This window comes from Hydra vulgaris, chromosome 03 (assembly GCF_038396675.1).
Source record: "Hydra vulgaris chromosome 03, alternate assembly HydraT2T_AEP".
NCBI classification, from domain to species: domain Eukaryota; kingdom Metazoa; phylum Cnidaria; class Hydrozoa; order Anthoathecata; family Hydridae; genus Hydra; species Hydra vulgaris.
In genome coordinates, this window is record NC_088922.1 from 63,153,664 (window position 1) to 63,171,312 (window position 17,649).

At 27.6% G+C, this 17,649-nt stretch overlaps 1 protein-coding gene across 1 annotated transcript; it reads left to right on the forward strand.

The window, feature by feature from the left end:
* Window positions 1-8,074: 8,074 nt before the first annotated feature.
* On the forward strand, window positions 8,075-17,554 carry LOC136078338 (dynein light chain Tctex-type 1). The gene is made up of 5 exons (XM_065793957.1): window positions 8,075-8,222; window positions 14,685-14,726; window positions 15,029-15,152; window positions 17,082-17,159; window positions 17,236-17,554. The coding sequence occupies exons 1-5, from the start codon at window positions 8,196-8,198 to the stop codon at window positions 17,304-17,306; spliced, it is 342 nt and encodes a 113-aa protein (XP_065650029.1). The 5' UTR covers window positions 8,075-8,195; the 3' UTR covers window positions 17,307-17,554.
* Window positions 17,555-17,649: the final 95 nt, after the last annotated feature.

Consider the following 17,649-nt stretch of genomic DNA (forward strand, 5'->3'; position numbering starts at 1 on the left):
CAACAGACCTCAAAATCCTGAAAATAATTTAAACCTTAGTAAACTGATTCCGGCTGCAAGACGTATTTACAATAAATGTGCTTTTACAGGTTTTTTGTAAGCTGATGATTTTAATTTTTCAAATATGAAATGGATTCATGATAGCTAAATTGTTTCATGTTCAAATTAATATAGTTCTGATTTCAATTTTACTGAAACTATAAATGACTGCCATACTTTATCTTATATTTACAGAAAACTAAAATCGTGTTTCTGAACTTGCATCAAATCCATCCTTTGGGTAAGATCACTCATTTACTTTTTTATGTAAAGAATTTAAATTTATTTTAAATTCTTTATATAAAAAAGGCGACTATATTAAAGTGATACAATATTTTAACTCAATTAATTGGAAAGCATTACTTGGGAATAAAAATATCAATCTGTGTTATGATGAATTTTTAGAATTATATACGACGGCCTGTGATAAGTTTATCCCACTATCAAAAAAGTATGGACAATCACGACAAGCGAGGATTACATCTAATATAAAAAAACTAATTAATGAAGAAAAAAGCTATGGTCAAAGTTTATTGCTTCAGGTAGATAATAATAATAATAATCATTAATTATTAACAAAATACAAACTATAACTTAAACTAAAATATTAAAACTATGACTCGAAATTCTATTGATATGGCCTCGAAACAATTCTGCATGTATCTATGCATATTTGCATGTACAGTGCTGGTCAAAAAGATCCGACCGCTAAGGTATTTAGACAGAAACGTAATACCACTTCAATTTAATGATAATATGATTGAATTAAATGCAACAAACAACATTCACATAAATCAATGACACACTTTTGAAGAAACCAACAAGAAGTTCAGATCAGAAAAGAGTTTCTAGTACCTCGAATGTCTTCCTGCGGCTTTGAGGACAGCTTCTCTTCTTCGAGGTATAGAGGCAACAAGAGAGTCACAATAATCAGACGTTATTTTTTGAGACCACGCACCCAGTATAGCCTCCTTTAAAGTTGTCGCCGACATCGAGTTTGCTTTTGCCACTTCTGCTTTCAATTTTACCCAGCAATTTTCAATCGGGTTTAAATCGGGTGACAAGCCAGGCCACGGAGAACATTGATGGAATTCTCTTAAAATCATCTCTTGACGATCTTTGCCCAATGACATGGCGCGCCGTCATGCATAAAGATGTCACAGTTGCGAGTCGTGAGCCGAGTAGGAACATTTACCTTTATTATTTGCAAATAATTAACAGCATTGATAGTTTCACCTGACGGCGTGAGATGGATTCCCGCTCGACCTCTGGCAGTAATTGCTCCCCAAATCATAATTGCAGGGCAATGTTTTACCGCTGGAGCAATATAACGGGCATTATAGCGTGTGTTTGGTGGCCGTCGAATATTCACTTTATGCGTAGCAAATTGTTTCACTTGCGATTCGTCTGAGAACATGACACGTCGCCACATTGCCACGGTCCAATTTTTAAGCGGTTTACAAAATTTGAGGCGGTCACGAATATTTTTTTGAGATAGTTGTGGTTTTAATGCAGCGCGATAGGATCGAAGACTGAAATTATCCACAAGGCGTCGCCGAATGGTGCGAGAGCTCACATTTACATCAGGAGGCAGTTCATTGAGAATTTGTGAAGATGATGCCAGTGGGTGTTTCGTGGCTGCACAGCGGATCAGAGCGTCAGTTTTTAATTTGGTACATCTCGGTCTGCCACTGGATCTTCCTGAAGCGCGAGTGCTTGTTGACTTTATGTGCTAAATAAAGTCGTGAACAGTTGTCTTAGGCATTTGTAAACGTGCGGCAATCTCACGTTCAGACTTTTTGTCTTCCATCAAAAGTTGTATTTCAGCACGTTTTCCAGGTGATGTTGTCGCCTAGTCAAATGCAAATAGTAATTCACTGCCACGCATGCGATGGTATATATAACAATAGTACAACTGTTTTGATTAGCTGATAACTAGCCAACCATGCATGCAAAGCATGATGGTGAAACTCCGATGAAAGCGCCTACACTACAATGTACAGACTGAATACATAGATAAACAATGCGTGGTTGGATCTTTTTGACAAATTACATTAGAAGTATTTGATCAATATTTATCAATACAATAAAGATCAATACTATCAAACGAAAAAAGTAATGTTCTAATTATTTACACTTTATTTTTGACCTTGTACTTATAACATATACTTTAAAGAAGAAGAAAAAAAAAACATGCAACTCAAGGAGAAATTAGTCGTAAATATAGAAAATGAAGTAGAAAAACTCAATTGAAATATCAAATAATAATTATTGAATGAAGATTACTTGAACATATATTTTGATTTTGAGAAAGTGATATTTATCCAAAAACCACAGACAAAAGTCGAAAGAGACTTTTGGACGGCTATGCAATTTCGTTGCAAGCACCTTTAAGCAAGCAACTTAAAGCTATAACAAAAGAAATGTCTAAGTTTCAAACAGCGGTTCTCTGTAACAAGACCTTAAGGTCTTCTTAGAGTGTCCGCGTTCTTTATATTTATCCTTAACTTTTTTAAGTGTAATTTTTCTCTTTTATTTTGATATCTTAAACGTTTTTATTTTAAATCATGTAGTGAAAAACAAAAAAAAAATTAGCTAAAAGTTCGAAACCAAATCCTAAGAAATTTTATGCATACGTAAACAGCAAACAAAAGTATAAGGAATGTTTTCGCACTTCAGGGTTTCCAAAGGGTACAATAAGTGATAACCTTTTAGATATTTCTAATAAGTTGATCACCTTTTTTAATCTATATTTACTCATGACAAAAGAAAGTTCTACCAAAATTTGATCCTGTTACTCAAGTTTACTGTAAAAATGATATAAATAAAATGATCAGCTTAAAAGAATTTCTTTTACAATTATAATCATTGGATATATGCAAAGCCTATAGGAACGATGGAATCCAGCCAAATGTATTGAGCACTTCTCTGAAAGTTTAAGCATTCCTATTGAACGTAATTTTAAGCTATTTCTTGAATTCAGAGAGGTACTAAAACCGTGGAAAGATTCAAACATTGTTCCAACTTTTAATAAAAAGCGATAAGTTTAGTCCTTCCAAACATTGATCTGTTTCTCCCTCGTCCGTTATATGTAAAATTTTAGAAAGATTAATAATAAAAACATTCGGCATCTTATTGACAATAATTCGATAAATAAAAAACAGCATTACCAGGTAAATCTTCCATTACAAATTTACTGTAAAGCCAAGAAATTTTACCTCTGGTAATGAATCAAGATTACTCTATCGCCCCCTCCCCCTTCTTAGATATTTTTGAATAAACTTTTTCTTTAAATTTATATAATTTAATTGAGCAACTGTTTGAAAACAAAGCAAATTAGGGAGGCATTAACTGTGATAAAATTTTTTAATAAGTTTGTGTGGTGCAAAAAAAAATGGACTAATGAGATAATGATATAAAACGTAATTTTGCTATACCCCTTTACTTTACTAAATAGTTTAGATTGAACAAACAAACTCCTCCCTCCCCCCCCCCCCCTTCACCTTATTATTTCCTAAATGATCTAGAATCACTGAATCAAAAATGTTTAAAAATCACCCCCCATCCTTTGTAGATGGTCTGGACCCGCCTCTGTGCAGATGATTGCAAAGTTTTCCAGATAATCCGTGATAACAGTTGTAATGATCTACAGGATAACACAAATTTTATTTCTTAATTGGTGCAATTGACTGAAGTGTGCAATTAAATACAGAGAAGGTAAAGAAGTGCCTTAATTGTTTTTTTTTAATGTGTTAACAATTTCTCTATATTTATAAAAATAATGATAATATATTGTATTATATTATATATATATATATATATATATATATATATATATATATATATATATATATATATATATATATATATATATATATATATATATATATTGTACACAGCCGATGTTAATAGAATAGCTATTGGCCTAATAATAAAACAATGAAAAAGTTTCAACATTGTTCTAATGTGTGTGACCATTGCTTTACTTTTTATTCATTATTTTAATAGCTCGATAAAGTTACCACTTTGCTAAAAAAAAACTAAAATTGTTAAGATAACATAGATCTTGTGGATTGTATCGAAATTGATTCTAATTTAGGTTTTTTATCACATCCTTGTTATTAAGCACTTAAAATATGTAGGTTCAATGCAATATTAGTCAAAGCATTTTCTCAATCCTGAAACACTACTTAACATATATCATGCCGTTTTTTAAATCTTATCTCAGATATGCTTGATAAAAATTATTACCACTCTGGAAATCTTCTCAATTTTTATTTTTAATAGAATTGTACAGTTGGGGGTTGACTTTTTTACAACTATACTATTATAACTATAATTATGATATTGGATCTCTGAACTCCTTGTATTCTGCTGGGTTCCTGTAACCAAAATCTTTTTAAGGTCTTCATGGAGGAAGTTGAAGTTATTGCTTGTTCTAAATTTTTAGAATCATGTTTTGAGTATTGCATGTCAGAAAACCATATATCAGAACAAGTTGATGCAATGAAGTTGCAAATCACGCGCAATCGATTACTCTCCGATTCAGTTAAAATAAAAGCCTGAAGGACATAGGTTGCTCTTGAATTCCATCTGGCATTGTGCAACAATAGCAGACTTTTGAAGTTTACAGCTGGAAAGCTGCCATTCACCTTCATGTATAGGTAACTTTGTACCAATTTGAACAAAAACTCCATGTCGTTTCTCCATTTGTTAGTCTTCACTTTAGTTTCTTCACCTTTCTTGAAGCTTGACTTCAAGTTTTCATAATTTTTTTGCAGGTTTTGAATAAATTTATAATGTGATTCTGGTAATTTTGACACTCCTTCGTTAAGAATTTCATTCGTAGTATGTTTCAAAATTGTGTCTAACACACGATGCTGACAACTAATAAATTGAAATGGTTCAAAATTTTTTCTTTCAAACTCTCTTTGCTGTTGAATTACAACTCCATTTCTACTCCCAGTTTTCACACTTGTAGTATCAGATATTATAACTTTAATACTACTCCATAGTTGAAATTTATCTAACACTTTAACTATTCCACAATACTAATAGCTTTCCCATCATCTAGTTTTAAAATGACTAGTTTCACTTCCTTTTCTACATTTTTTAAAACCAAGACTTGATACTCCTCTGACATTCTTTTACCATCAAAATGCAAATCCCAATTCTCATTTTTTAAATTACTTACCATGTGCTTTTCCATTTTTTGAGCTGCTGACATTGTAGCTCTATAAACCCCAGATTTAGATGGAGCTTGTACATTGACACCATATTCAGATAAATTTTTGCAAACTTTTGCTGATTTCTTAATACTTAGTTTTGACTTCTTAACTTAGTTAACAGCCTCAGTGGTGTTCTCATATTTTCTCTTAACTTTATTGTCTGGAGGAATATAAGTAGAATCTTGTTCATCATTTTGTTCATTGTCTTCTTCATTGTTGTCACTGATCTCAACTGTATCTGTTTTAAGTATGCAAGGTCTCTTCCAGCCAGCCTTAGATGGATGTACTTTAATATTTTTTGATGTACAGTAACCAAGTATCCACTTGTAAGAAATAAAAACGCTTTGTCTTCGTTGCTAAGTCAGTTACCATTTACTTTAATTATATCAAATAAATAATCCCACTTTTCTTCAAGACATTGTTTAGATTTTTGAACTGAGTGATATTTCTTAATGAGAATTTCCACTTTTTTTGTTATAGACTTTTCATTTATTTTTGATAAACTAAGCTTGAGCCATAAATTAGATAATTCTGCGCCAACTCTTTTACATCTCCAATAAACTGACTTCTCTAAATTTGGAAAGCAAATAAACTGACCAATAACAGAATAAGCTTTTTGCATTTTATTCAAATTATCAAGAGGCTCTAAAAACTTTTGGTATGTGAGATCTTGATTTTGATTTCTCAAAGTGGACTAGATTTTGAGACCATGCTTTGGTATTTACAGGCTTTTCAGCTAACTCGAGCTTATTCTTGACATTTCTAAAATATAAAGTATACGTTATTTATAATTGTAAGTTATATATGAAGCTTAACATTAAATTTGTTTTAAATTTTAAACACACATAAATAACTTATTTTAATTATATTAAATGTAGATTTTAGTAAACATAAAGTAATCACCTTGATTTGACCACGCTCATTTTGACAGAAAACGACAATTAAAGATGTCACTGGCAGAAGCAATTAGTACTTGATAAATTTAAACAATTTATATATAAAATTATGTATATTTTACCATTATTTGTATCATGCAAAACAATAAAAAATTATGAAATGTAAAAAAGATTACCTTTTGCGCATGTTCAAAAAAAAAAAATTTAATAAAAAAAAATATTTCTACGGGGTATGTTTTTGCAACCAATGATCTAAAAATGTACCCATTTATTTTTAAAATATACCCATTCCATTTAAAAATTAAAATATACCCATACCATTTAAAAAATTTAAAACCCATACCCATACCCATACCATTTAAAAATTAAAATATACCCAAACCATTTAAAAATATACCCATTCATTTTTAAGTGAAAAAATTCAAAAGTCAACCCCTTATTACAGGTTAATGTTTGCTGGTAGCCCCTTTATCTCATTTTTTAGTATAAAGATGTCAACACCAGTGAATAATGGCATTCCAATGGGAATAAATGCGGGTAATCTTGTGTTTTTAACAATGAAGTTTAAACTTCTTCTAAATTGTTCACAGAATTTAAACTATCCTGGTTAAATCTCTAACGAAAACGGTTTTGAATAGCATCAATCGCTTCAAAATAAGATTTCTTTTGTTTTTGCTCTGATTTGACTGAAACAGTCAAGCTTTTCAATAATTACTGAAATGAGTAATGCTTTAGAAATTACTGTTTGACCCTGACTTATTGTATTTTTTGATTCCAGGTTTGTTTTTAATTGCCTTCAAAATTTTATCCAATTTCTTATCTTTCTAAGTTCTCTAAATCTTAGAGCTGGTTCCATTGGGTTGGTGTTAATAATAGAATATTGATTAAGAAAAGTTGGATAATAACATGCTTTTATAGCATTAAAGATCTATCATACCTATTTCGCAGAAATCAAATCAAATCAAATGTATTTTTAAATAGATTTTACATTACATGGAGTATTTACATATAGTACAAGTATTAATATTAAGTAAACACCATAATAATGAAAAATAAAACAAAAAAAAATGTAAAACAGTACAATACTTAAACGAATAACTTTATGGAACAATAATTAAGTGAAAAGTTTGATAAATTTAGGACAAAATTCAATTTACTTTTATACATCTATCTTGAATAAAAGACTTTTATATACGCAATTAAAATTTAGCAATAAAAGAGAAGTAGATTATAATAATAAACAGTAACAACATTGTAAATAATATAGTAATATAAGTATCAGTAATAATAATAGGCAATAATAATAAAAACTCCAGTTATTGGTAATAATAATCAAAATAATAATAATACTAACGATAAAAATAACAATGAAGAAAGTGGTTGAAAAGAATTTTACAAAGAGCGAAATACGGTACATCTGCCACAGTACATCAGCCAAAAAGGGCAGGAATAGTAGTTGCTACCATATGCTAACTCTTTCCGGCGTTCCTGCTCACTTTACACAGTATTGTGGTGATTGACCAACCAATATTGCTACTCTGAAGTTTCTTTTCTAGATTTTTAAATATTAGTTATATTTTGCTTTCTGTTCTTGATAATTTTTTGTTTTATTATTATTAAATATAAATTTTTACTCTTTTTTTTTTTTTTTTTTGTTGTAGATTAAGGTGTTGACTTGAAATTAGTACTTGCACCATATGTAAATAATCCGTAAAATGAAAAATCTATTTCAGAATACAATTGATTAATTGATACTATTTAGGTTAGCTTAGCTTTGGAAATGTTTTCTAGTTAGTTACTTTTAATTACATTGTTTTTAACTTTATTTCACCACCGTAGAGATTATTTAAGCTTGGAATTTTACTTTAAAATGATTTTATTTTAATGATTACTCCGCTTAATTGCAAGATTAAAATAGGAGTGTAATTTGCTTATCTTTTATGGGTGCGTAGGAACTCAACCCCCTCAAAATTAACATATTGAATCCACGGTATGTGTTTATAAGTCCGGTAAAGACATCAATATAAAAAAAATGGATGATCTTCAGAACACAGAAGAAGTAAGTAAAATCAAGATTATTATATGTATCAAAAAATAATTTCAATAATATCGCAGTTTATCATTGATTAATAATCATTGTTTAATGATGCTGAAAAGCAAAGTTATGTACAATCTAGTTATCTTTTATATAAACTAAAAAAAAGTTTGTATAATAAATTGTCATGTTGCAAATTATATGAGAATTACTTATCTGTTATTTTTATTCTGAAGGTTTTTACATATCAAAACAATTTATTGTTTTAGCATTGTTTTTGCTGTAAATCTTTATTAAATAATAGGTAATTAACATTTAGTAAAAGTATATTCTTTTTTAAAGATATCATTGTTTTTTTATACAATATACAAATTCAGTTTTGCAATAATACTCTTATGACAGTCTTGAGTTCCTGTGGCTCCATTTTTTCAAAATCTGTATTTAGTTAGATGGATCAAAAAACTTTGATAGAGTATTTTAGTCTTTTGACTTGCACATCTAAACAAATACATTTTTTAGAGTGCATTTTTTTGGTTTTTGGTGCAAGAAAAATATTTTAGGTTCATTTACATGCACAATTTACATATACTTATAACATATTTCTTTAATACCCTGTTGGCAAGTTATGCAAACTAAAAGGCAAAGTTATTGGCGCTCTACATGAGACTGTTTAAAATATCAAGAACAGAATTATTATTAATCTTGAAGGATGTCATGAAATCTTATCATAAATATTAAAGAATAATGTTTGGTAATATTTTTAGATATTGCTGAGTTTAAGTCGAAATTTCAAAAATTAAAGAAAATTCCTTACACAAGAAACATTCAGCTTATCATTTAACGCGTAAATGTAATCAAATAGATTATTGTTTGATTAAAAAATAATACTATGCAGTATAGATTTTTTTTATACTTATTAGTTTATATGTAAACAAAATAAACTTTTTGTCTAAGAGAAAACAACGTACCAAAAGAAGAACAAATAGTTTTGTGTTACTAAAGATAAGAATAAAAGATTTGATTTAGTGGAATAGACCATATTTTTACATTTATTGCCAAACATTTAATTTGCTAAAAACTTAATGCCGTTTAGAGGCAAAATTTAAGTGGTTTATGACGTCGCAAACAAAGACAAATTTCTTCTTTGAAAATATTAAGTTTTAAAAAATTTAATTCTAAGTTTAAAACCTGTATGTTGATAAACTGATTAGTGATAAAGAAAATATATTTTTCGTTTTAATTTTAAAAAAGTGTCACTTTTATTATGTTGGGTTGTTTCATCTTATTGTTTCATTTTTTTATTTTAGGATGTTTCGATAAGTTTAAGTGACTTATACCAAATAAAGTTAATATATTCGATTTTTTCTTTAACAAATTTACATGTCCAAAAGTTTTAAAATTTATTAGTGCACTTAATTATTATTAGCACTTTATTTTATCCTTTTATATATTTTTTCAGCTATTTTTTGTTTATTAATCACTATAAAAAATTTAATTATCCTAAATATCCTAAAAATTCGATGCATTTTGATGTAAAGGTTTTCATTCAATAATTTTTAATAAAGTTAGGCCTAATAAGAAGAAAAAATTTCAGGGATCACAACTTATGATCCAATTAGATATTTGGGCATCCGAAATTTCTTCTTAAAAAACATGTATAACCCCAACCACTTTGTAATATGAACACTTTAAATTAGTTCAAAAAAATAAGATTAATAAGTAAAAAAGTACTAACCTGACGGTTATAACAAATTTGTGGAATATAATGATTCGTTCCTACTAAATTTTTAATTTTACCCTTTTTTTTTTTTTTTTTTTAAGTTTGTTCATTATTTTTTCAATTTTATTAGCTCAAACCATTAAACAATAATATTACAAATTTTTTGAATTTAAATTATAAAAAGATATTTAGTATTGTTAAAATATTAAAAAAATTTACTTTGTTTTGTTTTCATTTATAAAGCAATTAAAACCACTGCAATTTTAGGGCTTTAAACTAGCTAATTTCAATAAAAATACTGGGTAATTTAAGCATGCTTATATTATACAAAAATTGTATCTTTAAATAAAATAAAAAAACTAAATGTTTCAATGCATTGTATTTCAACAAAAATGAAAGGGATTTCTAGCTAAAATATTTTTTTTTATGAAAAATTAAGTTTCATTATTTTATCATCAAAATTTTGTACCACAGATATATTCATGCATGATGTTTATATTTTAACAACGCAAACAATTTAATAATGTTTTAATTAAATGAGAGCTGCTAATTACATCATATAAATTTACGCTAATTATACTGATTTCTTTTATCACCACCTAAAGTTGATTCAAAAAATACAAAGCAACTTTAACTTCACTGCTTGCAACTTAGAAATCTTTTAGTATGCTCATATTACCAAGTTGCTCATATTACCCTAATTTACCCTAATAATAAAAGATTTCTACATTTTAACTTTTTAAAAGTATACTTTCTTAATATACCTATTAAGAAAGGTACGTTTTCACAAAGTTTTAAAAATATATAACTGTTGAAAAATGTTTATGTGGAATTAAAAGTTTCTAAATTCTTTTCTTTGCTTTTACTTTCTTCTAAGAATATCTGATACCTATTTCTGTCACAAGGTGTCTGATTTTATAAATATATTTTTACTTTTTTTTGAATAACGATGAGAATTTGTCGTCAAACGCCTTACAATATCATTATAATTTTTGTCTATAGCAGTTTGGTTTCTTTTAATTTTGCCTCTTTAAATATCTATTTGTAATTTAATTTGCACAAAGGTTCTAAAGAGTAATAGTCAGCTTTACTTTACTTTTTGACCATTTAAGTTAGGAGGTGAAGTCATGCAAAATAAATAAGGGTACTTTGATGATGCAGTGTGTAGGTTATTATCATAACTATAGTTACTGCATATAGTACGTATTGTTACTATAATAACATAACTTGAATTTATCTAAAGTACATTATATATTATTTCAATATTGTTAGCAAAACACAATAGAAAGGTTGTGCATTTTAAATGTACAAATTATAATATGCTTTATTGTTACCAAAAACTACTATTTGGGTTATCATTTTATAAATTGAGCAACTTAATAATATTAATGCTCATTCATGCATGTTCGCACAGAAGTCACAACAGCTATTAAATCCAAGTTAATGCCGAGAAAAAGAAAATTGGAAAAATTAAAAAAAACTTTAACTGAAAAATTTTTTTTTAACTTTTTCAATTTATTTATACTGCAGTATACATTAAAACAATATAATAAATCTGTGTTAGGATTAACAATAATTAAGACCAAGTTGTATTATACAGAACAATGTAGTTGGACAAGACGGTTTTTAAACACCCATACAGATGATACAGATACTACATTTTCCATTAAATTTCATATAGTTGACAACGCGATTGGAAAAGTAAAACTTTGTACTGTTAAGATTAAAATGGTGATAGTTTAAAAGCATAAAAGTAATAATATTAAGAGCATGATTTTTTTATAATACAAAATAAAATATTTTTAAAACTCTAGAGATTTTATATACATTATATATATATATATATATATATATATATATAGAGAGAGAGAGAGAGAGAGAGAGAGATTTTTATTATTAATGTGCTTAGGTAATTAGTCAAGTCTGCCCTTTTAACATGCATTAAACATACAACTTTCTTATAAGAAAAACGTTTTTACTTTTAAACTTTTATTTTCTTTAAAATTAATTAACAGGGCAAGATTCATAGTAAGCTCTGGATGATCTGAAAAATTTAATTGAAACCTAATAAAGAAAAATGTTTTAAGAAATTTACAATTTTACAATAAGAAGTATTTAACATTAAAAGTTAAATCAAAACTGTTTATTTTTTTGTTTATGATTAAAAAAAAATTTTTCTACTAATTACAAAAAATGGTTGAAATAGAATGACTAAAGAATAAGTATAGAAATGGTTCATGGAGACTTAACATGATCCATATTATATGGGTCACAGTTAGTCCATTATTCCACATGTTTTTTAAGTCTATTTCGACATGTTTTTTAAATTTTTTATATAGATTGTAAATAATCAACACATTTCAAGCTGGTATTTTAAATAAGCACAACTATATTGCATAGCAGGTATAACTTATAAATGTATTAAAAACCACAATAGACGTTGCTTTTTAACATTAATGTTAACAAGAAACTAGTTTATAAGAATCTGGTACTAAAAGCCCAAAATCTTAAGAAACTTTTATCACTAAGTTACTTTTCAATAAGAAACTTGTTTAAAAGTTAGCATTATCTACAGGAGAAATTACAGCAACATTACACAAACTTTTAATTATCTGCAATGGAGAAATGAGTATTTTATTTGCATATGCAATCGAATAGAATTTTATTGGATTGCAAAAATTTTGTTGAGAGTACTTAGTAAAATAAGAATTCCAAGGTAAAATCAGGGGTTTCAAGTTACTTAACTTAAAAAATATTAAATCTTTTTACTTAAAAATTTGTACCTGGCTATTTTCAGGGGAGCCGAATCCAATGAAATGATTAGAAAGATGAAAAATTATTTTTAAGTACCTGTTTTTATCAATTTAAATACATCAAGGCAGTTTTTTATTTATTTGTTTTTAATGCTCAAGAATCCTATGTGGCCTTGATGATATCAAAAAAAAAGTTCACACCATTCTATATATATTGATCTTTCAAAAATTATAAAGATTTTGATTGTAAAAAATTTCATTATTATCATTTTCGCATATAGAGTTTCATTTGTATTTAATTACAGTTTGCTATAAATTACTTTTCTTACTCTATCAATACGTTGCTCATTATTGAAACAAAAAAATTGTTACATAAATATGTTAACAAATAAAGTGAACATATTTGACCTACTAAGCTCCCTTGGCCCATTCTATGGGGCACCTTTAGCTTTGTAAATAAAGAGTCTTAATGAGAGGGTTGTAATTTTAATATAGCTCTACATTTTAAAAAATACTGAGGGAATTGTAATGCAATTGTCATCTATGTTAGATATACTTTTGTTATGTGTTTATGTAATCAATTAGATAAATCTGCACATCTAACTCAGTAAAGAAAAAATGCATATATATTCCACTCCCATACATTTAAGTACTCCCTCCTTCTTTCTTATAAGCTTTATTAACTATCCCTGGAGCAAAAAATTGTTATATTACGGTTAAAAATTATTTTGGTTTAAAAGCCAAATGTAAATTCATCTTTTAAAATATCAATGCAAGCAGTTTTGATTATTAGCTCTGCTTTATAAATCCCTTGTTGATTTTTTGTGTGGTTTATATTAAGCTTGATCCAAATTCATTGTGAGATTTCAAATTTCATCAAAAAAAAGAAAGCGGTACTCCTAAATTAACTGGAAAGAAAAAAGAGTGTAGGCCTTCGAGAATGACTTTAATACTGTTGTTAGAAAGATAAAATTTAATAATCTTATTTGAATTGTAATTTTAGACTTACTTTAGTTAATGGCACTTTTAAGGATTTTCCAGAAGGCTCTCTAGAACAAAACATATGATGTGAGATACAAGTAAACTGAGAATATTGGAGCTTAGCACTTGGCTATCAGCATAAAGAGGTAGCAGCTTCCGGAGAAAATGTTAGAGATATAAGTAAAAAAACTATAGAGAATACATAAGATATGGTATAAACAAGCTTTAGTTAAAGAAAGAAAATACTTAAGATTTTTACATTAGAAACAGCTTAAAAGAGGAAGGCTAAAGCTTGATGATGATGATCATGGTTTTGATGATGATCATGATCAATATGATCATAATGGTGATGAACATGATCATGATGATGATCATGATAACCATTATGATGATGATCATGATGACCATGATCATGATGATTACGATGACTATGATCATGATGACCACAATGACCATGATCATGATGTTCACGATGACCATGATCATGATGATCATGTTGATCATAATAATGTTTATATATAAATTTACATGAATTAAAATGTAACATGAACTTCGAATTAAAAAATAGACTTAAAAATGTATTAATGTTCATGCATCCCCAGTCACAAACCCAACTCAATACATTGTATTAATAAAATAATCCATAGCTAACTGATATTGAATTAATGGTATTTAATTATTAGAAAAATCAAAAAAAGCAAATATTTGTTCAAATATTTAAGGTTGGTGTAACTCCAGACACAAAGTATTTGTTTTTTGTTTGTTGTAGTGTGTTTTATTTCATTTTTATTTTTCTCTAGTTACTCTAAATACAAGTTTTCTGCTACATAACAAATCAAAAATCAGAATTATGTTTTTTTGACACCCATCTCTCCTTTTTTATACCTTAGACAGTTTGGAGTGTTAACTTTTTTTTTGGCTTTTAAATATTGAAAAAGCAATAAAATGTAAAAATACATTTAATTAACTTTTTACACTTATTATAAAATGCTTTTTAATAAACTGATAAAAAAAATTTTACTTATTATAAAGGCATCATTTGTGGTTGAGGAGGTCAGCAACATTATTAAAGAGGTAACACTTGTGACTTAATAAAATTTCTTTATATTCAGATATGTGGTTTTATATTGCCTTTTTTTCTTTTTCACTGTATTTACCTCCATAAGGCCATGGGGACTGAACTCTGTAACACTAAAATTGATGAACAAGGCTGTTGTGCAGAGAAACAAGTTTGTGAAACATAGTGGAGATCAAACTCAGTACTTTCTGCTTCTTCTTTACAACGCAAGCACTGTACCTCTACTGCTTTTTTCAAAACTTTATTATAAAATATGTTGTATTTTTTTATTATCTATTATTAAATTTTTGTTTTTAAGTCTATAGAAGGTGCAATTGGAGGAAATGCTTATCAACACAATAAAGTGAACCAGTGGACATCCAGTGTAGTTGAACAGTGTTTAAATCAACTAACCAAACTCGGAAAGCCTTTTAAATATATTGGTAAATCTTTTTTAATTTTTTTAATTTAGTATTTATGAGGTTTTAATTTCTTCATGACACTATTCAGATAAGTATTTTAGAAAATTATACTAAATATATTCAATGTTTTAACACAAATCATCTTGTTTACACTTACAATTAACATGCTATTTATACAATATAAGAATGTTCTATTTTTAAATTTTAACATAGTTATATCTATGCATTTTTGAGATTTATCTATGAAATTTGTATCATTTAATAAATAAAAGTATTGTTGCATAAACTATTAAAACTTATATTATTTAGTGCATTTATATAAATAACATCTAGTTATTTAGATTATTGGGTGCAGAAGCGTAAAAAAAACATTGTTAAAATCACTGATATTGAAAGGTTGTCAAAAACATTGTGAATCATTTCTGAAGGAACTCAATGCAGTTACTACTTGGCCACTTTCTAATTTCCCTGCTTTGCTGGAGTTAATTAAAAATAGGTTATATAGCTAAAGATTGTTTCAAAGATAAGCATATAAAGACAAGGTATTTAAGTAAATAAAGGTTTTAAGTACAGAAAACTATAATAGTGCTAAGATTGAATGAGAATTTGTTGTGGTTATTTGAGGGCAGTCTATGTGAAGCTTTTGTGAATTTAAAGCCCTGACAGTAGTTTACATATTTGTCTTGAACCAGCATTTATTTCGGTTGTTATAGACGTTTGCATGTTTTTAAACCACAGGGTTTAACATAAACAGAGCTAAAAAAATCTTCCTGTTCACTACAGTTTACAAGATTTTCTTAAAAATAAGATTTCTGTGGCTTAAAGAAATAACTTTTTTGATGCTTTGGAAAAAAATTTACTGCATTTGCAATTTGTGAAAATGGGGTACATCTTTATGAACAGTTGTTTAAAAAAATTGAAATTTGTAGCTTAGGAAAAATCAGTTCTTAAACTCTTGAAATAATACAGATAATACTGGATCATAAGTAGAATTAATGACATCTTTAAAATCCTCAAAATAATACAGTACAAAATTGCTTGAAATAACAATGGTACATAAATTTATTATACAGCTCAGCCAAATTTTTTTCAGTTGTTAAAAAAACTTAGTTAAAGGAGTTTTTTCAAGTTTAGGGAAAATCATCCCTTTTAATCCATTTATCTATTTGTTTAGATATACTTGCACTAATGAGATGCTTGATTAATGGCTTCCAGCAAGATTTACATGATCAAGTAAAAGCTGTCCTGGGGAGTGCAGCAATTTATTTAGAAAGTAGAAAATTTAAGGCTCTGTTTGGTGGAAAGCAAAAAGGTTTTTTTAATAAAGCAAAAAGTTTCTTTTGATAAAGCAAACTATTTTAACTAAGTCCAAATAACTGAATTTTATTAATTTTGTTTATCAAAACATTAGTTTGGTGCAATTCATTTAAAGTCCATTTGTGGAAAGTCTGCTTTGTAAATAAGATGGTTATAAAAACTGCCATATTTGAAAGAGTTATTAATTTAAAGAATTAACTTATGGATTAACAGAAAAAAATCAATATAATGGTTCTCATATTTTTGAACTCCAAATAATACAAAAAAGTTTTTATAGATGAAAAAATATTTTTGAAGTACAATGAGCCAATCATTTTTTTACTTTAGAACACCAGGTCCCGAAAAATAAAGTGATCCTTTAGGTCTATAAATCAAAGTAAATTTTAAGCTCAGTTTTTCAAGTGAAAGTCCCCATACCTCTTACTCATAGAGGACACACACCACAGTACTTTTAGATTTTCTTTTTCCTTTAAATGATTTCTTTTTTACTGTAAAGTACACTAAAAGCTTCTGGTTTACTATATGACTTTCTATAGACTTTTTGTATATCTATAAATCTTACTAAACGTTTCCTGTTCCACATAAAAATGCCTAATTTAATAATACTAAATTAATAAAAAAGAGTTATTTTAGTGACTTGTGTAATAATGCAAAAGAATGGTGCGGGTCTTCATACTGCAAGCTCGTGTTACTGGGATAATGGCTCAGATGGTACGTGCAATATTTTTTGGTATTAATTAAAAGTTGATTGGTGTTTTCTTATTTTATCATTTACTTTTATTTATAGGAAGTTGTACTGTAAGATGGGAAAACAAGACTATGTATTGCATTGTTAGTGTGTTTGGTTTAGCTATCTAAATACTTTAATTGTCTGCTTTTAGTAACTAAAAAAACTGTTTAGCACCTTTTTTCTTTTTAAAATTTCTCTAAATCTTTTTCAATGGTTTTTTGCATCATAGTTTTGAAAGTAATAAAGTTTTTTGTTCTGTATATATATATAAAAATGTCATATATAATATGTATATATCTGTGCATTATATCTATGCATGATTATGTGAACTTGTATTATGTTTTGGTTCTTTATATCAAATAAATGTTTATATGTATTTGTTGTTGTTTCTTGCAATCAATTCATTTTTATTTTTAAATTTTCTTAAGTTAAATTTACCCATTTATAAATCCTCTCAGAATTATTTATTGC